The sequence below is a fragment of the Copadichromis virginalis genome, linkage group LG18, assembly GCF_057382275.1.
Source record: "Copadichromis virginalis isolate Kocher_CV1m ecotype Utaka linkage group LG18, C_Virginalis_male_GT1.1, whole genome shotgun sequence".
Taxonomy (NCBI): Eukaryota; Metazoa; Chordata; class Actinopteri; order Cichliformes; family Cichlidae; genus Copadichromis; species Copadichromis virginalis.
Window position 1 is genome coordinate 38,379,951 of NC_140635.1, and position 22,692 is coordinate 38,402,642.

The following is a 22,692-nucleotide window of genomic DNA, read 5'->3' on the forward strand; positions in this document are numbered from 1 at the left end:
AATTCAGTTCAATGGAAAAACAATGGAATTTGAATCAAAACAACAGAATTAGAATGTACAGAACAGAGTTTGAATGAAAACAACAGAATTAGAATGTACAGAACAGAGTTTGAATGAACACAACGGAATTAGAATGTACAGAACAGAGTTTGAATGAAAACAAGGGAATTAGAACATACAGAACAGAGTTTGAATGAAAAAAACGGAATTAGAATGTACAGAACAGAGTTTGAATGAAAACAAGGGAATTAGAATATACAGAACAGAGTTTGAATGAACACAACGGAATTAGAATGTACAGAACAGAGTTTGAATGAAAACAACGGAATTAGAATGTACAGAACAGAGTTTGAATGTAAACAATGGAATTAGAATGTACAGAATAGAGTTTGAATGAAAACAATGGAATTAGAATGTACAGAACAGAGTTTGAATGAAAACAACGGAATTAGAATGTACAGAACAGACTTTGAATGAAAACAACAGAATTAGAATATACAGAACAGAGTTTGAATGAAAAACGGAAGTAGAATGTACAAAACAGAGTTTGAATAAAAACAATGGAATTTGAATCAAAACAACAGAATTAGAATGTACAGAACAGAGTTTGAATGAAAAAAACGGAATTAGAATGTACAGAACAGAGTTTGAATGACAACAACGGAATTAGAATGTATTAATAGTCCATTGTTTTCATTCTAATTCTGTTGTTTTCATTCAAATACCATTGTTTTGATTCAAATTCAGTTCAATGGAAAAACAATGGAATTTGAATCAAAACAACAGAATTAGAATGAACAGAACAGAATTTGAAAGAAAACAATGGAATTTGAATCAAAACAACGGAATTAAAATGTACAGAACAGAGTTTGAATGAAAACAACGGAATTAGAATGTAGAGAACAGAATTTGAAAGAAAACAATGGAATTTGAATCAAAACAACGGAATTAAAATGTACAGAACAGAGTTTGAATGAAAACAACGGAATTAGAATGTAGAGAACAGAATTTGAAAGAAAACAATGGAATTTGAATCAAAACAACAGAATTGAAATGTACAGAACAGAGTTTGAAAGTAAACAACGGAATTAGAATGTACAGAACAGAGTTTGAATGAAAACAACGGAATTAGAATGTACAGAACAGAGTTTGAATGAAAACAACGGAATTAGAATGTACAGAACAGACTTTGAATGAAAACAACAGAATTAGAATATACAGAACAGAGTTTGAATGAAAAACGGAAGTAGAATGTACAAAACAGAGTTTGAATAAAAACAATGGAATTTGAATCAAAACAACAGAATAGAAATGTACAGAACAGAGTTTGAATGAAAAAAAAACGGAATTAGAATGTACAGAACAGAGTTTGAATGAAAACAACGGAATTAGAATAAAAAAAACAGAATTGAAATGTACAGAATAGAGTTTGAATGAAAACAACGGAATTAGAATGTACAGAATAGAGTTTGAATGAAAACAACGGAATTAGAATGTACAGAACAGAGTTTGAATGAAAACAACGGAATTAGAATATACAGAACAGAGTTTGAATGAAAAACGGAAGTAGAATGTACAAAACAGAGTTTGAATAAAAACAATGGAATTTGAATCAAAACAACAGAATTAGAATGTACAGAACAGAGTTTGAATGAAAAAAACGGAATTAGAATGTACAGAACAGAGTTTGAATGACAACAACGGAATTAGAATGTATTAATAGTCCATTGTTTTCATTCTAATTCTGTTGTTTTCATTCAAATACCATTGTTTTGATTCAAATTCAGTTCAATGGAAAAACAATGGAATTTGAATCAAAACAACAGAATTAGAATGAACAGAACTGAATTTGAATCAAAACAATGGAATTTGAATGAAAACAACGGAATTTGAATGTACAGAACAGAATTTGAATGAAAACAACAGAATTAGAATGTACAGAACAGAGTTTGAATGAAAACAACGGAATTAAAATGTACAGAACAGAGTTTGAATGAAAACAACTGAATTAGAATGTAGAGAACAGAATTTGAAAGAAAACAATGGAATTTGAATCAAAACAACGGAATTAAAATGTACAGAACAGAGTTTGAATGAAAACAACGGAATTAGAATGTAGAGAACAGAATTTGAAAGAAAACAATGGAATTTGAATCAAAACAACAGAATTGAAATGTACGGAACAGAGTTTGAATGTAAACAACGGAATTAGAATGTACAGAACAGAGTTTGAATGAAAACAACGGAATTAGAATGTACAGAACAGAGTTTGAATGAAAACAACGGAATTAGAATGTACAGAACAGACTTTGAATGAAAACAACAGAATTAGAATATACAGAACAGAGTTTGAATGAAAAACGGAAGTAGAATGTACAAAACAGAGTTTGAATAAAAACAATGGAATTTGAATCAAAACAACAGAATAGAAATGTACAGAACAGAGTTTGAATGAAAAAAAAACGGAATTAGAATGTACAGAACAGAGTTTGAATGAAAACAACGGAATTAGAATAAAAAAAACAGAATTGAAATGTACAGAATAGAGTTTGAATGAAAACAACGGAATTAGAATGTACAGAATAGAGTTTGAATGAAAACAACGGAATTAGAATGTACAGAACAGAGTTTGAATGAAAACAACGGAATTAGAATATACAGAACAGAGTTTGAATGAAAAACGGAAGTAGAATGTACAAAACAGAGTTTGAATAAAAACAATGGAATTTGAATCAAAACAACAGAATTAGAATGTACAGAACAGAGTTTGAATGAAAAAAACGGAATTAGAATGTACAGAACAGAGTTTGAATGACAACAACGGAATTAGAATGTATTAATAGTCCATTGTTTTCATTCTAATTCTGTTGTTTTCATTCAAATACCATTGTTTTGATTCAAATTCAGTTCAATGGAAAAACAATGGAATTTGAATCAAAACAACAGAATTAGAATGAACAGAACTGAATTTGAATCAAAACAATGGAATTTGAATGAAAACAACGGAATTTGAATGTACAGAACAGAATTTGAATGAAAACAACAGAATTAGAATGTACAGAACAGAGTTTGAATGAAAACAACGGAATTAAAATGTACAGAACAGAGTTTGAATGAAAACAACGGAATTAGAATGTAGAGAACAGAATTTGAAAGAAAACAATGGAATTTGAATCAAAACAACGGCATTAAAATGTACAGAACAGAGTTTGAATGAAAACAACGGAATTAGAATGTAGAGAACAGAATTTGAAAGAAAACAATGGAATTTGAATCAAAACAACGGAATTAAAATGTACAGAACAGAGTTTGAATCAAAACAACAGAATAGAAATGTACAGAACAGAGTTTGAATGAAAAAAAAACGGAATTAGAATGTACAGAACAGAGTTTGAATGAAAACAACGGAATTAGAATAAAAAAAACAGAATTGAAATGTACAGAACAGAGTTTGAATGAAAACAACGGAATTAGAATGTACAGAATAGAGTTTGAATGAAAACAACGGAATTAGAATGTAGAGAACAGAGTTTGAATGAAAACAACGGAATTAGAATGTACAGAACAGACTTTGAATTAAAACAACAGAATTAGAATATACAGAACAGAGTTTGAATGAAAAACGGAAGTAGAATGTACAAAACAGAGTTTGAATAAAAACAATGGAATTTGAATCAAAACAACAGAATAGAAATGTACAGAACAGAGTTTGAATGACAACAACGGAATTAGAATGTATTAATAGTCCATTGTTTTCATTCTAATTCTGTTGTTTTCATTCAAATACCATTGTTTTGATTCAAATTCAGTTCAATGGAAAAACAATGGAATTTGAATCAAAACAACAGAATTAGAATGAACAGAACTGAATTTGAATCAAAACAATGGAATTTGAATGAAAACAACGGAATTAGAATGTACAGAACAGAATTTGAATGAAAACAACAGAATTAGAATGTACAGAACAGAGTTTGAATGATATCAAAGGAATTAGAATGTACAGAACAGAGTTTGAATGAAAACAACGGAATTAGAATGTAGAGAACAGAGTTTGAATGAAAACAACGGAATTAGAATGTACAGAACAGAGTTTGAATGAACACAACGGAATTAGAATGTACAGAACAGAGTTTGAATGAAAACAACGGAATTAGAATGTACAGAACAGAATTTGAATGAAAACAACAGAATTAGAATGTACAGAACAGAGTTTGAATGATATCAAAGGAATTAGAATATACAGAACAGAGTTTGAATGAAAACAACGGAATTAGAATGTACAGAACAGACTTTGAATGAAAACAACGGAATTAGAATGTACAGAACAGAGTTTGAATGAAAACAACGGATTTAGAATGTACAGAACAGAATTTGAATGAAAAAAACAGAATTAGAATGTACCGAACAGAGTTTGAATGAACACAACGGAATTAGAATGTACAGAACAGAGTTTGAATGAAAACAAGGGAATTAGAATGTACAGAACAGAGTTTGAATGAAAACAACGGAATTAGAATGTAGAGAACAGAATTTGAAAGAAAACAATGGAATTTGAATCAAAACAACAGAATTGAAATGTATATAACAGAGTTTGAATGAAAAAAACGGAATTTGAATGAAAACAACGAAATTAGAATGAACAGAACTGAATTTGAATCAAAACAATGGAATTTGAATGAAAACAACAGAATTAGAATGAAAACAATGGAATATTAAAACAAATAACAGAATTAGAATGAAAACAACGGAATTAGAATGTACAGAACAGAGTTTGAATGAAAAACGGAAGTAGAATGTACAAAACAGAGTTTGAATAAAAACAATGGAATTTGAATCAAAACAACAGAATAGAAATGTACAGAACAGAGTTTGAATGAAAAAAACGGAATTAGAATGTACAGAACAGAGTTTGAATGAAAACAACGGAATTAGAATAAAAAAAACAGAATTGAAATGTACAGAACAGAGTTTGAATGAAAACAACGGAATTAGAATGTACAGAACAGACTTTGAATGAAAACAACAGAATTAGAATATACAGAACAGGGTTTGAATGAAAAACGGAAGTAGAATGTACAAAACAGAGTTTGAATAAAAACAATGGAATTTGAATCAAAACAACAGAATTAGAATGTACAGAACAGAGTTTGAATGAAAAAAACGGAATTAGAATGTACAGAACAGAGTTTGAATGACAACAACGGAATTAGAATGTATTAATGGTCCGTGTACTTTTCGGTATTTGAAGTTTCGTTTCAGAAAGTATAATTTAAAAAAGAAAATGAGACACTTATTTAATTCTCAACTTAAAAAGCTAAAATGAAAAACGTAAAACAATTGTTTTTTTCATTTTGTCCTTTCGCACATCAGAAACGAAAAACCCAAGAAAAAAGAACGAGAAAGGGCCCTTTATTTATTTTGTCTGAACCGGAAGTTTTAGTAGGTCAACAACCTGTACAAGTGATGCGCAAACTTATGGCAAACACTGTAGTGTGGACATCATGACGTTGGAAAAATACTCAGACGTGATCATGGAGATGGCAAAACAAGGCCTGTCATCGGAAATTATATCAGAGCGTCTGTCATATGAACACGGGGAAGTGAGAGGATTTTCTGCGAGAAATGTTAGAAAGTTTTGTGCTGAGCAAATCACTAGCTGTCGACTCTCGGACACACGGTTGGAGCTTGAGGTGACACAAGCTATAAATGAGGTAAGGTACTTTCTTCCTTCACCTTATGACTGTGTATGGTTGTCTTAACTGGGTTGTAAGGGGGTTAGTCTAGACTGTGTGCGCGCGCGCGCGCGTTTTAGCGTCTTGCGGGTGGTGGGTAACGTTAGTTATTTTAAAGATGTCTCTCACTGGTATTTGTACAGTTAATTAGCACAATACTTTAGCTTTACACATTTGCTTTCAGAATAAGCTACTTTACATTTGTTGTTCTAGTAGTAGCATGATCTTTTATTTTAAACAGGTGGGCCCAACATATGGCCGCAAAATGATGAAGGGCTATCTGTCCACAAAAGGGGTACATGCTGCAGAGGGACGAATTGGGTCAATTTTAAGAGAGGTGCATCAACCTTATCATGAAGCAAGACGCCAGGTAGCCTATGTTATTTAATCTTCCACTAGAACTGTATTCCAATGTTCTTTGTCATATTTGTGATATACATCATGTAATGGTAGGGCCTAATTCTGTTTAACAGATGTACGCCCTGCTTTAACAGTTACTTGACTCTTCCTCAAACGTATGATCAAATCTGCCTTTATCCAGTCAGCTGTCATTTATTTTTGTGATTTTTTTGTAAGGGAGCTCGGAATCTTAATCCCACACCGTACCATGCTGAATGCATGGGGCACAAGGTTCACCTGGACCAAAACGAGAAACTTGTAATGTTTGGAGTCACCCATGTTTTAGCTGTAGATGGATTCAGTAAAAAGATTGTGAGTCATTCCACAATGCCAATCAAAAACAACTTGAGCATCTATGAATATGTTTTCAGGTAATACAACCTCTCAAACCATTTATTTCATCTTAAGTGTTTTGATGGACATGTTAGTCATATTGGACATGAGCTGCACCCAAATTTACAATATTTGAATTTAAATTAGACATGCAACAGATGGGTCTGGTTATGTTCCTGAATATAATATATTAAGAACTTACCAAACATTTTGATCAACATTTTCTATTAATGTAAAAATAAATAAAATGGAATTGCACATGAATCATTTAACTACTTTATTGCAATTAATCAGTGTTCATTTATGAATGGAACAAGGTTCTTGGATTTCCACATATCTTTCAATTGTTCTGACATACATCTAAAGTCTGAGCATGACAGTGACATTGCAAAGAAACTTAAGAAATATATGTTGTCCTACTACAACTAAAATATTACCCAAAAAAAACATGAATGAATACATTCAAAATAATAACACCTTTGCTGGTCTTAAAGCAAAATAGTTAATAAATGTTCTTTATTTTTCCTGTACCAGACCTGCAGTGATCACCTATGGTATGTGGGACCAGGTGCGAGTAGACCATGGAAAGGAATTTTATTTAACACTGTTCATGCAAGAGATGCTGTCACATCATCGCTTCAATCAGGAGAGACTGCCTTATTTACAGACCTCATCCACAAGAGTAAGATTTAAGTACCATTAACATCAGCTGAAATTCTTATACTATTACGTGTACTACTACGTACATTTAAGACATGTTTCTTTTAACTCTTTTAGAACCACACAGTTGAAAGGATTTGGCCTGAAATCAACAACCGTGTCAACTACCCACTAAAAACTGCCCTACTCCAGCTGATGGACCAGGAGGAGATAGATATGGAGGATAACCTTGTGCGATACTGTGTGTCCAATCTAACCTGTCAGCTGTGTAACATTGGTCTTGCAAGTGTGGTAGAATCATGGAATGCTCATAGAATCCCAGGTAAAAAAAAAAAAAAAAAAAAAGTCAGATTGCTTACAACCCTGATAATGAACATTTAAACACCTCCTCTATTTTTTACAGGAAAAGGCATACCAAATCACTTTGCAGAACATGGGTGTAAAAGAAGAATTTCTCCAGAGCTCTTGCCAAATGCACTTGAAGCAGCAGACCTTTACAGGCAGCACTTGGGATCTGCACTCAAAGAATATTCGACTTTTGGAGTTGATCCCTTCACAACCGAACAGGACAAACTTAGAACAGAGAGTCATTTTGCAGAAAAATATCCTGATATTTCACATTTGTTTTTTAGAGCCGTAAATGGTGACTTTATGCCATACAAAGAAGCTCTGCTCTGTCTCATAAACATAACTCAGAGAAATGTATGAACCACTGCATCTGTAAACTGTACAGAACAGACAAAAAAAAAATCAACTGACTGTAAACATTTGTGTGTACACACTACATTACTCCTCTGCAAAAAAAGATTTCAATACAGAAAATGCAGCTGTTAGACCAGTAATTTGTAGAACTCCGTTGTTACTCTCCCTGCATTTTGCACAGTGCTGTGATGTCTCTTGCCACTGTTCCACACATGTCTTGCAGCCAATAATGCTTCTGCAGCACAGTGAGAACACTGGATCCTCAATGATGTCTGCAAAAGTAAATCAGATAAGTGAGACTGTTATCCATTTATGTTGAATTTAGTTCAAACTATAGGTTCAAAGTCAGTCTTGACATAAATTTACAGACAGCATGCAGAACGGAATTAGAATGTACAGAACAGAGTTTGAATGAAAACAACGGAATTAGAATGTACAGAACAGAGTTTGAATGAAAACAACAGAATTAGAATATACAGAACAGAGTTTGAATGAAAAACGGAAGTAGAATGTACAAAACAGAGTTTGAATAAAAACAATGGAATTTGAATCAAAACAACAGAATAGAAATGTACAGAACAGAGTTTGAATGAAAAAAAAACGGAATTAGAATGTACAGAACAGAGTTTGAATGAAAACAACGGAATTAGAATAAAAAAAACAGAATTGAAATGTACAGAACAGAGTTTGAATGAAAACAACGGAATTAGAATGTAGAGAACAGAGTTTGAATGAAAACAACGGAATTAGAATGTACAGAACAGAGTTTGAATGAACACAACGGAATTAGAATGTACAGAACAGAGTTTGAATGAAAACAACGGAATTAGAATGTACAGAACAGACTTTGAATGAAAACAACGGAATTAGAATGTACAGAACAGAGTTTGAATGAAAACAACGGATTTAGAATGTATAGAACAGAATTTGAATGAAAAAAACAGAATTAGAATGTACCGAACAGAGTTTGAATGAACACAACGGAATTAGAATGTACAGAACAGAGTTTGAATGAAAACAAGGGAATTAGAATGTACAGAACAGAGTTTGAATGAAAACAACGGAATTAGAATGTAGAGAACAGAATTTGAAAGAAAACAATGGAATTTGAATCAAAACAACAGAATTGAAATGTATATAACAGAGTTTGAATGAAAAAAACGGAATTTGAATGAAAACAACGAAATTAGAATGAACAGAACTGAATTTGAATCAAAACAATGGAATTTGAATGAAAACAACAGAATTAGAATGAAAACAATGGAATATTAAAACAAATAACAGAATTAGAATGAAAACAACGGAATTAGAATGTACAGAACAGAGTTTGAATGAAAAACGGAAGTAGAATGTACAAAACAGAGTTTGAATAAAAACAATGGAATTTGAATCAAAACAACAGAATAGAAATGTACAGAACAGAGTTTGAATGAAAAAAACGGAATTAGAATGTACAGAACAGAGTTTGAATGAAAACAACGGAATTAGAATAAAAAAAACAGAATTGAAATGTACAGAACAGAGTTTGAATGAAAACAACGGAATTAGAATGTACAGAACAGACTTTGAATGAAAACAACAGAATTAGAATATACAGAACAGGGTTTGAATGAAAAACGGAAGTAGAATGTACAAAACAGAGTTTGAATAAAAACAATGGAATTTGAATCAAAACAACAGAATTAGAATGTACAGAACAGAGTTTGAATGAAAAAAACGGAATTAGAATGTACAGAACAGAGTTTGAATGACAACAACGGAATTAGAATGTATTAATGGTCCGTGTACTTTTCGGTATTTGAAGTTTCGTTTCAGAAAGTATAATTTAAAAAAGAAAATGAGACACTTATTTAATTCTCAACTTAAAAAGCTAAAATGAAAAACGTAAAACAATTGTTTTTTTCATTTTGTCCTTTCGCACATCAGAAACGAAAAACCCAAGAAAAAAGAACGAGAAAGGGCCCTTTATTTATTTTGTCTGAACCGGAAGTTTTAGTAGGTCAACAACCTGTACAAGTGATGCGCAAACTTATGGCAAACACTGTAGTGTGGACATCATGACGTTGGAAAAATACTCAGACGTGATCATGGAGATGGCAAAACAAGGCCTGTCATCGGAAATTATATCAGAGCGTCTGTCATATGAACACGGGGAAGTGAGAGGATTTTCTGCGAGAAATGTTAGAAAGTTTTGTGCTGAGCAAATCACTAGCTGTCGACTCTCGGACACACGGTTGGAGCTTGAGGTGACACAAGCTATAAATGAGGTAAGGTACTTTCTTCCTTCACCTTATGACTGTGTATGGTTGTCTTAACTGGGTTGTAAGGGGGTTAGTCTAGACTGTGTGCGCGCGCGCGCGCGTTTTAGCGTCTTGCGGGTGGTGGGTAACGTTAGTTATTTTAAAGATGTCTCTCACTGGTATTTGTACAGTTAATTAGCACAATACTTTAGCTTTACACATTTGCTTTCAGAATAAGCTACTTTACATTTGTTGTTCTAGTAGTAGCATGATCTTTTATTTTAAACAGGTGGGCCCAACATATGGCCGCAAAATGATGAAGGGCTATCTGTCCACAAAAGGGGTACATGCTGCAGAGGGACGAATTGGGTCAATTTTAAGAGAGGTGCATCAACCTTATCATGAAGCAAGACGCCAGGTAGCCTATGTTATTTAATCTTCCACTAGAACTGTATTCCAATGTTCTTTGTCATATTTGTGATATACATCATGTAATGGTAGGGCCTAATTCTGTTTAACAGATGTACGCCCTGCTTTAACAGTTACTTGACTCTTCCTCAAACGTATGATCAAATCTGCCTTTATCCAGTCAGCTGTCATTTATTTTTGTGATTTTTTTGTAAGGGAGCTCGGAATCTTAATCCCACACCGTACCATGCTGAATGCATGGGGCACAAGGTTCACCTGGACCAAAACGAGAAACTTGTAATGTTTGGAGTCACCCATGTTTTAGCTGTAGATGGATTCAGTAAAAAGATTGTGAGTCATTCCACAATGCCAATCAAAAACAACTTGAGCATCTATGAATATGTTTTCAGGTAATACAACCTCTCAAACCATTTATTTCATCTTAAGTGTTTTGATGGACATGTTAGTCATATTGGACATGAGCTGCACCCAAATTTACAATATTTGAATTTAAATTAGACATGCAACAGATGGGTCTGGTTATGTTCCTGAATATAATATATTAAGAACTTACCAAACATTTTGATCAACATTTTCTATTAATGTAAAAATAAATAAAATGGAATTGCACATGAATCATTTAACTACTTTATTGCAATTAATCAGTGTTCATTTATGAATGGAACAAGGTTCTTGGATTTCCACATATCTTTCAATTGTTCTGACATACATCTAAAGTCTGAGCATGACAGTGACATTGCAAAGAAACTTAAGAAATATATGTTGTCCTACTACAACTAAAATATTACCCAAAAAAAACATGAATGAATACATTCAAAATAATAACACCTTTGCTGGTCTTAAAGCAAAATAGTTAATAAATGTTCTTTATTTTTCCTGTACCAGACCTGCAGTGATCACCTATGGTATGTGGGACCAGGTGCGAGTAGACCATGGAAAGGAATTTTATTTAACACTGTTCATGCAAGAGATGCTGTCACATCATCGCTTCAATCAGGAGAGACTGCCTTATTTACAGACCTCATCCACAAGAGTAAGATTTAAGTACCATTAACATCAGCTGAAATTCTTATACTATTACGTGTACTACTACGTACATTTAAGACATGTTTCTTTTAACTCTTTTAGAACCACACAGTTGAAAGGATTTGGCCTGAAATCAACAACCGTGTCAACTACCCACTAAAAACTGCCCTACTCCAGCTGATGGACCAGGAGGAGATAGATATGGAGGATAACCTTGTGCGATACTGTGTGTCCAATCTAACCTGTCAGCTGTGTAACATTGGTCTTGCAAGTGTGGTAGAATCATGGAATGCTCATAGAATCCCAGGTAAAAAAAAAAAAAAAAAAAAAGTCAGATTGCTTACAACCCTGATAATGAACATTTAAACACCTCCTCTATTTTTTACAGGAAAAGGCATACCAAATCACTTTGCAGAACATGGGTGTAAAAGAAGAATTTCTCCAGAGCTCTTGCCAAATGCACTTGAAGCAGCAGACCTTTACAGGCAGCACTTGGGATCTGCACTCAAAGAATATTCGACTTTTGGAGTTGATCCCTTCACAACCGAACAGGACAAACTTAGAACAGAGAGTCATTTTGCAGAAAAATATCCTGATATTTCACATTTGTTTTTTAGAGCCGTAAATGGTGACTTTATGCCATACAAAGAAGCTCTGCTCTGTCTCATAAACATAACTCAGAGAAATGTATGAACCACTGCATCTGTAAACTGTACAGAACAGACAAAAAAAAAATCAACTGACTGTAAACATTTGTGTGTACACACTACATTACTCCTCTGCAAAAAAAGATTTCAATACAGAAAATGCAGCTGTTAGACCAGTAATTTGTAGAACTCCGTTGTTACTCTCCCTGCATTTTGCACAGTGCTGTGATGTCTCTTGCCACTGTTCCACACATGTCTTGCAGCCAATAATGCTTCTGCAGCACAGTGAGAACACTGGATCCTCAATGATGTCTGCAAAAGTAAATCAGATAAGTGAGACTGTTATCCATTTATGTTGAATTTAGTTCAAACTATAGGTTCAAAGTCAGTCTTGACATAAATTTACAGACAGCATGCAGAACGGAATTAGAATGTACAGAACAGAGTTTGAATGAAAACAACGGAATTAGAATGTACAGAACAGAGTTTGAATGAAAACAACAGAATTAGAATATACAGAACAGAGTTTGAATGAAAAACGGAAGTAGAATGTACAAAACAGAGTTTGAATAAAAACAATGGAATTTGAATCAAAACAACAGAATAGAAATGTACAGAACAGAGTTTGAATGAAAAAAAAACGGAATTAGAATGTACAGAACAGAGTTTGAATGAAAACAACGGAATTAGAATAAAAAAAACAGAATTGAAATGTACAGAACAGAGTTTGAATGAAAACAACGGAATTAGAATGTAGAGAACAGAGTTTGAATGAAAACAACGGAATTAGAATGTACAGAACAGAGTTTGAATGAACACAACGGAATTAGAATGTACAGAACAGAGTTTGAATGAAAACAACGGAATTAGAATGTACAGAACAGAATTTGAATGAAAACAACAGAATTAGAATGTACAGAACAGAGTTTGAATGATATCAAAGGAATTAGAATATACAGAACAGAGTTTGAATGAAAACAACGGAATTAGAATGTACAGAACAGACTTTGAATGAAAACAACGGAATTAGAATGTACAGAACAGAGTTTGAATGAAAACAACGGATTTAGAATGTACAGAACAGAATTTGAATGAAAAAAACAGAATTAGAATGTACCGAACAGAGTTTGAATGAACACAACGGAATTAGAATGTACAGAACAGAGTTTGAATGAAAACAAGGGAATTAGAATGTACAGAACAGAGTTTGAATGAAAACAACGGAATTAGAATGTAGAGAACAGAATTTGAAAGAAAACAATGGAATTTGAATCAAAACAACAGAATTGAAATGTATATAACAGAGTTTGAATGAAAAAAACGGAATTTGAATGAAAACAACGAAATTAGAATGAACAGAACTGAATTTGAATCAAAACAATGGAATTTGAATGAAAACAACAGAATTAGAATGAAAACAATGGAATATTAAAACAAATAACAGAATTAGAATGAAAACAACGGAATTAGAATGTACAGAACAGAGTTTGAATGAAAAACGGAAGTAGAATGTACAAAACAGAGTTTGAATAAAAACAATGGAATTTGAATCAAAACAACAGAATAGAAATGTACAGAACAGAGTTTGAATGAAAAAAACGGAATTAGAATGTACAGAACAGAGTTTGAATGAAAACAACGGAATTAGAATAAAAAAAACAGAATTGAAATGTACAGAACAGAGTTTGAATGAAAACAACGGAATTAGAATGTACAGAACAGACTTTGAATGAAAACAACAGAATTAGAATATACAGAACAGGGTTTGAATGAAAAACGGAAGTAGAATGTACAAAACAGAGTTTGAATAAAAACAATGGAATTTGAATCAAAACAACAGAATTAGAATGTACAGAACAGAGTTTGAATGAAAAAAACGGAATTAGAATGTACAGAACAGAGTTTGAATGACAACAACGGAATTAGAATGTATTAATGGTCCGTGTACTTTTCGGTATTTGAAGTTTCGTTTCAGAAAGTATAATTTAAAAAAGAAAATGAGACACTTATTTAATTCTCAACTTAAAAAGCTAAAATGAAAAACGTAAAACAATTGTTTTTTTCATTTTGTCCTTTCGCACATCAGAAACGAAAAACCCAAGAAAAAAGAACGAGAAAGGGCCCTTTATTTATTTTGTCTGAACCGGAAGTTTTAGTAGGTCAACAACCTGTACAAGTGATGCGCAAACTTATGGCAAACACTGTAGTGTGGACATCATGACGTTGGAAAAATACTCAGACGTGATCATGGAGATGGCAAAACAAGGCCTGTCATCGGAAATTATATCAGAGCGTCTGTCATATGAACACGGGGAAGTGAGAGGATTTTCTGCGAGAAATGTTAGAAAGTTTTGTGCTGAGCAAATCACTAGCTGTCGACTCTCGGACACACGGTTGGAGCTTGAGGTGACACAAGCTATAAATGAGGTAAGGTACTTTCTTCCTTCACCTTATGACTGTGTATGGTTGTCTTAACTGGGTTGTAAGGGGGTTAGTCTAGACTGTGTGCGCGCGCGCGCGCGTTTTAGCGTCTTGCGGGTGGTGGGTAACGTTAGTTATTTTAAAGATGTCTCTCACTGGTATTTGTACAGTTAATTAGCACAATACTTTAGCTTTACACATTTGCTTTCAGAATAAGCTACTTTACATTTGTTGTTCTAGTAGTAGCATGATCTTTTATTTTAAACAGGTGGGCCCAACATATGGCCGCAAAATGATGAAGGGCTATCTGTCCACAAAAGGGGTACATGCTGCAGAGGGACGAATTGGGTCAATTTTAAGAGAGGTGCATCAACCTTATCATGAAGCAAGACGCCAGGTAGCCTATGTTATTTAATCTTCCACTAGAACTGTATTCCAATGTTCTTTGTCATATTTGTGATATACATCATGTAATGGTAGGGCCTAATTCTGTTTAACAGATGTACGCCCTGCTTTAACAGTTACTTGACTCTTCCTCAAACGTATGATCAAATCTGCCTTTATCCAGTCAGCTGTCATTTATTTTTGTGATTTTTTTGTAAGGGAGCTCGGAATCTTAATCCCACACCGTACCATGCTGAATGCATGGGGCACAAGGTTCACCTGGACCAAAACGAGAAACTTGTAATGTTTGGAGTCACCCATGTTTTAGCTGTAGATGGATTCAGTAAAAAGATTGTGAGTCATTCCACAATGCCAATCAAAAACAACTTGAGCATCTATGAATATGTTTTCAGGTAATACAACCTCTCAAACCATTTATTTCATCTTAAGTGTTTTGATGGACATGTTAGTCATATTGGACATGAGCTGCACCCAAATTTACAATATTTGAATTTAAATTAGACATGCAACAGATGGGTCTGGTTATGTTCCTGAATATAATATATTAAGAACTTACCAAACATTTTGATCAACATTTTCTATTAATGTAAAAATAAATAAAATGGAATTGCACATGAATCATTTAACTACTTTATTGCAATTAATCAGTGTTCATTTATGAATGGAACAAGGTTCTTGGATTTCCACATATCTTTCAATTGTTCTGACATACATCTAAAGTCTGAGCATGACAGTGACATTGCAAAGAAACTTAAGAAATATATGTTGTCCTACTACAACTAAAATATTACCCAAAAAAAACATGAATGAATACATTCAAAATAATAACACCTTTGCTGGTCTTAAAGCAAAATAGTTAATAAATGTTCTTTATTTTTCCTGTACCAGACCTGCAGTGATCACCTATGGTATGTGGGACCAGGTGCGAGTAGACCATGGAAAGGAATTTTATTTAACACTGTTCATGCAAGAGATGCTGTCACATCATCGCTTCAATCAGGAGAGACTGCCTTATTTACAGACCTCATCCACAAGAGTAAGATTTAAGTACCATTAACATCAGCTGAAATTCTTATACTATTACGTGTACTACTACGTACATTTAAGACATGTTTCTTTTAACTCTTTTAGAACCACACAGTTGAAAGGATTTGGCCTGAAATCAACAACCGTGTCAACTACCCACTAAAAACTGCCCTACTCCAGCTGATGGACCAGGAGGAGATAGATATGGAGGATAACCTTGTGCGATACTGTGTGTCCAATCTAACCTGTCAGCTGTGTAACATTGGTCTTGCAAGTGTGGTAGAATCATGGAATGCTCATAGAATCCCAGGTAAAAAAAAAAAAAAAAAAAAAGTCAGATTGCTTACAACCCTGATAATGAACATTTAAACACCTCCTCTATTTTTTACAGGAAAAGGCATACCAAATCACTTTGCAGAACATGGGTGTAAAAGAAGAATTTCTCCAGAGCTCTTGCCAAATGCACTTGAAGCAGCAGACCTTTACAGGCAGCACTTGGGATCTGCACTCAAAGAATATTCGACTTTTGGAGTTGATCCCTTCACAACCGAACAGGACAAACTTAGAACAGAGAGTCATTTTGCAGAAAAATATCCTGATATTTCACATTTGTTTTTTAGAGCCGTAAATGGTGACTTTATGCCATACAAAGAAGCTCTGCTCTGTCTCATAAACATAACTCAGAGAAATGTATGAACCACTGCATCTGTAAACTGTACAGAACAGACAAAAAAAAAATCAACTGACTGTAAACATTTGTGTGTACACACTACATTACTCCTCTGCAAAAAAAGATTTCAATACAGAAAATGCAGCTGTTAGACCAGTAATTTGTAGAACTCCGTTGTTACTCTCCCTGCATTTTGCACAGTGCTGTGATGTCTCTTGCCACTGTTCCACACATGTCTTGCAGCCAATAATGCTTCTGCAGCACAGTGAGAACACTGGATCCTCAATGATGTCTGCAAAAGTAAATCAGATAAGTGAGACTGTTATCCATTTATGTTGAATTTAGTTCAAACTATAGGTTCAAAGTCAGTCTTGACATAAATTTACAGACAGCATGCAGAACGGAATTAGAATGTACAGAACAGAGTTTGAATGAAAACAACGGAATTAGAATGTACAGAACAGAGTTTGAATGAAAACAACAGAATTAGAATATACAGAACAGAGTTTGAATGAAAAACGGAAGTAGAATGTACAAAACAGAGTTTGAATAAAAACAATGGAATTTGAATCAAAACAACAGAATAGAAATGTACAGAACAGAGTTTGAATGAAAAAAAAACGGAATTAGAATGTACAGAACAGAGTTTGAATGAAAACAACGGAATTAGAATAAAAAAAACAGAATTGAAATGTACAGAACAGAGTTTGAATGAAAACAACGGAATTAGAATGTAGAGAACAGAGTTTGAATGAAAACAACGGAATTAGAATGTACAGAACAGAGTTTGAATGAACACAACGGAATTAGAATGTACAGAACAGAGTTTGAATGAAAACAACGGAATTAGAATGTACAGAACAGAATTTGAATGAAAACAACAGAATTAGAATGTACAGAACAGAGTTTGAATGATATCAAAGGAATTAGAATATACAGAACAGAGTTTGAATGAAAACAACGGAATTAGAATGTACAGAACAGACTTTGAATGAAAACAACGGAATTAGAATGTACAGAACAGAGTTTGAATGAAAACAACGGATTTAGAATATACAGAACAGAATTTGAATGAAAAAAACAGAATTAGAATGTACCGAACAGAGTTTGAATGAACACAACGGAATTAGAATGTACAGAACAGAGTTTGAATGAAAACAAGGGAATTAGAATGTACAGAACAGAGTTTGAATGAAAACAACGGAATTAGAATGTAGAGAACAGAATTTGAAAGAAAACAATGGAATTTGAATCAAAACAACAGAATTGAAATGTATATAACAGAGTTTGAATGAAAAAAACGGAATTTGAATGAAAACAACGAAATTAGAATGAACAGAACTGAATTTGAATCAAAACAATGGAATTTGAATGAAAACAACAGAATTAGAATGAAAACAATGGAATATTAAAACAAATAACAGAATTAGAATGAAAACAACGGAATTAGAATGTACAGAACAGAGTTTGAATGAAAAACGGAAGTAGAATGTACAAAACAGAGTTTGAATAAAAACAATGGAATTTGAATCAAAACAACAGAATAGAAATGTACAGAACAGAGTTTGAATGAAAAAAACGGAATTAGAATGTACAGAACAGAGTTTGAATGAAAACAACGGAATTAGAATAAAAAAAACAGAATTGAAATGTACAGAACAGAGTTTGAATGAAAACAACGGAATTAGAATGTACAGAACAGACTTTGAATGAAAACAACAGAATTAGAATATACAGAACAGGGTTTGAATGAAAAACGGAAGTAGAATGTACAAAACAGAGTTTGAATAAAAACAATGGAATTTGAATCAAAACAACAGAATTAGAATGTACAGAACAGAGTTTGAATGAAAAAAACGGAATTAGAATGTACAGAACAGAGTTTGAATGACAACAACGGAATTAGAATGTATTAATGGTCCGTGTACTTTTCGGTATTTGAAGTTTCGTTTCAGAAAGTATAATTTAAAAAAGAAAATGAGACACTTATTTAATTCTCAACTTAAAAAGCTAAAATGAAAAACGTAAAACAATTGTTTTTTTCATTTTGTCCTTTCGCACATCAGAAACGAAAAACCCAAGAAAAAAGAACGAGAAAGGGCCCTTTATTTATTTTGTCTGAACCGGAAGTTTTAGTAGGTCAACAACCTGTACAAGTGATGCGCAAACTTATGGCAAACACTGTAGTGTGGACATCATGACGTTGGAAAAATACTCAGACGTGATCATGGAGATGGCAAAACAAGGCCTGTCATCGGAAATTATATCAGAGCGTCTGTCATATGAACACGGGGAAGTGAGAGGATTTTCTGCGAGAAATGTTAGAAAGTTTTGTGCTGAGCAAATCACTAGCTGTCGACTCTCGGACACACGGTTGGAGCTTGAGGTGACACAAGCTATAAATGAGGTAAGGTACTTTCTTCCTTCACCTTATGACTGTGTATGGTTGTCTTAACTGGGTTGTAAGGGGGTTAGTCTAGACTGTGTGCGCGCGCGCGCGCGTTTTAGCGTCTTGCGGGTGGTGGGTAACGTTAGTTATTTTAAAGATGTCTCTCACTGGTATTTGTACAGTTAATTAGCACAATACTTTAGCTTTACACATTTGCTTTCAGAATAAGCTACTTTACATTTGTTGTTCTAGTAGTAGCATGATCTTTTATTTTAAACAGGTGGGCCCAACATATGGCCGCAAAATGATGAAGGGCTATCTGTCCACAAAAGGGGTACATGCTGCAGAGGGACGAATTGGGTCAATTTTAAGAGAGGTGCATCAACCTTATCATGAAGCAAGACGCCAGGTAGCCTATGTTATTTAATCTTCCACTAGAACTGTATTCCAATGTTCTTTGTCATATTTGTGATATACATCATGTAATGGTAGGGCCTAATTCTGTTTAACAGATGTACGCCCTGCTTTAACAGTTACTTGACTCTTCCTCAAACGTATGATCAAATCTGCCTTTATCCAGTCAGCTGTCATTTATTTTTGTGATTTTTTTGTAAGGGAGCTCGGAATCTTAATCCCACACCGTACCATGCTGAATGCATGGGGCACAAGGTTCACCTGGACCAAAACGAGAAACTTGTAATGTTTGGAGTCACCCATGTTTTAGCTGTAGATGGATTCAGTAAAAAGATTGTGAGTCATTCCACAATGCCAATCAAAAACAACTTGAGCATCTATGAATATGTTTTCAGGTAATACAACCTCTCAAACCATTTATTTCATCTTAAGTGTTTTGATGGACATGTTAGTCATATTGGACATGAGCTGCACCCAAATTTACAATATTTGAATTTAAATTAGACATGCAACAGATGGGTCTGGTTATGTTCCTGAATATAATATATTAAGAACTTACCAAACATTTTGATCAACATTTTCTATTAATGTAAAAATAAATAAAATGGAATTGCACATGAATCATTTAACTACTTTATTGCAATTAATCAGTGTTCATTTATGAATGGAACAAGGTTCTTGGATTTCCACATATCTTTCAATTGTTCTGACATACATCTAAAGTCTGAGCATGACAGTGACATTGCAAAGAAACTTAAGAAATATATGTTGTCCTACTACAACTAAAATATTACCCAAAAAAAACATGAATGAATACATTCAAAATAATAACACCTTTGCTGGTCTTAAAGCAAAATAGTTAATAAATGTTCTTTATTTTTCCTGTACCAGACCTGCAGTGATCACCTATGGTATGTGGGACCAGGTGCGAGTAGACCATGGAAAGGAATTTTATTTAACACTGTTCATGCAAGAGATGCTGTCACATCATCGCTTCAATCAGGAGAGACTGCCTTATTTACAGACCTCATCCACAAGAGTAAGATTTAAGTACCATTAACATCAGCTGAAATTCTTATACTATTACGTGTACTACTACGTACATTTAAGACATGTTTCTTTTAACTCTTTTAGAACCACACAGTTGAAAGGATTTGGCCTGAAATCAACAACCGTGTCAACTACCCACTAAAAACTGCCCTACTCCAGCTGATGGACCAGGAGGAGATAGATATGGAGGATAACCTTGTGCGATACTGTGTGTCCAATCTAACCTGTCAGCTGTGTAACATTGGTCTTGCAAGTGTGGTAGAATCATGGAATGCTCATAGAATCCCAGGTAAAAAAAAAAAAAAAAAAAAAGTCAGATTGCTTACAACCCTGATAATGAACATTTAAACACCTCCTCTATTTTTTACAGGAAAAGGCATACCAAATCACTTTGCAGAACATGGGTGTAAAAGAAGAATTTCTCCAGAGCTCTTGCCAAATGCACTTGAAGCAGCAGACCTTTACAGGCAGCACTTGGGATCTGCACTCAAAGAATATTCGACTTTTGGAGTTGATCCCTTCACAACCGAACAGGACAAACTTAGAACAGAGAGTCATTTTGCAGAAAAATATCCTGATATTTCACATTTGTTTTTTAGAGCCGTAAATGGTGACTTTATGCCATACAAAGAAGCTCTGCTCTGTCTCATAAACATAACTCAGAGAAATGTATGAACCACTGCATCTGTAAACTGTACAGAACAGACAAAAAAAAAATCAACTGACTGTAAACATTTGTGTGTACACACTACATTACTCCTCTGCAAAAAAAGATTTCAATACAGAAAATGCAGCTGTTAGACCAGTAATTTGTAGAACTCCGTTGTTACTCTCCCTGCATTTTGCACAGTGCTGTGATGTCTCTTGCCACTGTTCCACACATGTCTTGCAGCCAATAATGCTTCTGCAGCACAGTGAGAACACTGGATCCTCAATGATGTCTGCAAAAGTAAATCAGATAAGTGAGACTGTTATCCATTTATGTTGAATTTAGTTCAAACTATAGGTTCAAAGTCAGTCTTGACATAAATTTACAGACAGCATGCAGAACGGAATTAGAATGTACAGAACAGAGTTTGAATGAAAACAACGGAATTAGAATGTACAGAACAGAGTTTGAATGAAAACAACAGAATTAGAATATACAGAACAGAGTTTGAATGAAAAACGGAAGTAGAATGTACAAAACAGAGTTTGAATAAAAACAATGGAATTTGAATCAAAACAACAGAATAGAAATGTACAGAACAGAGTTTGAATGAAAAAAAAACGGAATTAGAATGTACAGAACAGAGTTTGAATGAAAACAACGGAATTAGAATAAAAAAAACAGAATTGAAATGTACAGAACAGAGTTTGAATGAAAACAACGGAATTAGAATGTACAGAACAGAGTTTGAATGAAAAAAAACAGAATTAGAATGTACAGAACAGAGTTTGAATGACAACAACGGAATTAGAATGTATTAATAGTCCATTGTTTTCATTCTAATTCTGTTGTTTTGATTCAAATACCATTGTTTTGATTCAAATTCAGTTCAATGGAAAAACAATGGAATTTGAATCAAAACAACAGAATTAGAATGAACAGAACTGAATTTGAATCAAAACAATGGAACTCCAAACATTCCGGAACTCTGAACATTCCGGAATTCCGAACATTCCGGAACCTTGGTGCATTCCGGAACTCTGGACATTCCGGAACCTTTGTGCATTCCGGAACCTTGGTGCATTCCGGAACTCTGAACATTCCGGAACTCTGAACATTCCGGAATTCCGAACATTCCGGAACCTTGGTGGATTCCGGAACTCTGAACTTTCCGGAATTCCGAACATTCCGGAACCTTGGTACATTCCGGAACTCTTAACATTCCGGAACCTTGATGCATTCCGGAACTCTGAACATTCCGGAACCTTGGTTCATTCCGGAATTCCGAACATTCCGGAACCTTGGTACATTCCGGAATTCCGAACATTCCGGAACCTTGGTACATTCCGGAACTCCAAACATTCCGGAACTCTGAACATTCCGGAATTCCGAACATTCCGGAACCTTGGTGCATTCCGGAACTCTGGACATTCCGGAACCTTTGTGCATTCCGGAACCTTGGTGCATTCCGGAACTCTGAACATTCCGGAACTCTGAACA

General features: G+C 34.0%; 4 protein-coding genes across 4 annotated transcripts; all 4 read left to right on the forward strand.

The window, feature by feature from the left end:
- Window positions 1-5,241: 5,241 nt before the first annotated feature.
- Window positions 5,242-8,193, forward strand: LOC146688602 (uncharacterized). The gene is made up of 6 exons (XM_085439742.1): window positions 5,242-5,711; window positions 5,974-6,102; window positions 6,309-6,502; window positions 6,999-7,146; window positions 7,242-7,446; window positions 7,528-8,193. Exons 1-6 carry the CDS (start codon window positions 5,502-5,504, stop codon window positions 7,830-7,832), a joined length of 1,191 nt encoding a protein of 396 aa, XP_085295868.1. The 5' UTR covers window positions 5,242-5,501; the 3' UTR covers window positions 7,833-8,193.
- Window positions 8,194-9,623: 1,430 nt separating this feature from the next.
- Window positions 9,624-12,575, forward strand: LOC146688603 (uncharacterized). Its single transcript, XM_085439743.1, has 6 exons — window positions 9,624-10,093; window positions 10,356-10,484; window positions 10,691-10,884; window positions 11,381-11,528; window positions 11,624-11,828; window positions 11,910-12,575. The coding sequence occupies exons 1-6, from the start codon at window positions 9,884-9,886 to the stop codon at window positions 12,212-12,214; spliced, it is 1,191 nt and encodes a 396-aa protein (XP_085295869.1). The 5' UTR covers window positions 9,624-9,883; the 3' UTR covers window positions 12,215-12,575.
- A 1,550-nt stretch (window positions 12,576-14,125) lies between these two features.
- On the forward strand, window positions 14,126-17,077 carry LOC146688604 (uncharacterized). The gene is made up of 6 exons (XM_085439744.1): window positions 14,126-14,595; window positions 14,858-14,986; window positions 15,193-15,386; window positions 15,883-16,030; window positions 16,126-16,330; window positions 16,412-17,077. Exons 1-6 carry the CDS (start codon window positions 14,386-14,388, stop codon window positions 16,714-16,716), a joined length of 1,191 nt encoding a protein of 396 aa, XP_085295870.1. The 5' UTR covers window positions 14,126-14,385; the 3' UTR covers window positions 16,717-17,077.
- Window positions 17,078-18,627: 1,550 nt separating this feature from the next.
- LOC146688605 (uncharacterized) lies at window positions 18,628-21,579 on the forward strand. The gene is made up of 6 exons (XM_085439752.1): window positions 18,628-19,097; window positions 19,360-19,488; window positions 19,695-19,888; window positions 20,385-20,532; window positions 20,628-20,832; window positions 20,914-21,579. Exons 1-6 carry the CDS (start codon window positions 18,888-18,890, stop codon window positions 21,216-21,218), a joined length of 1,191 nt encoding a protein of 396 aa, XP_085295878.1. The 5' UTR covers window positions 18,628-18,887; the 3' UTR covers window positions 21,219-21,579.
- Window positions 21,580-22,692: the final 1,113 nt, after the last annotated feature.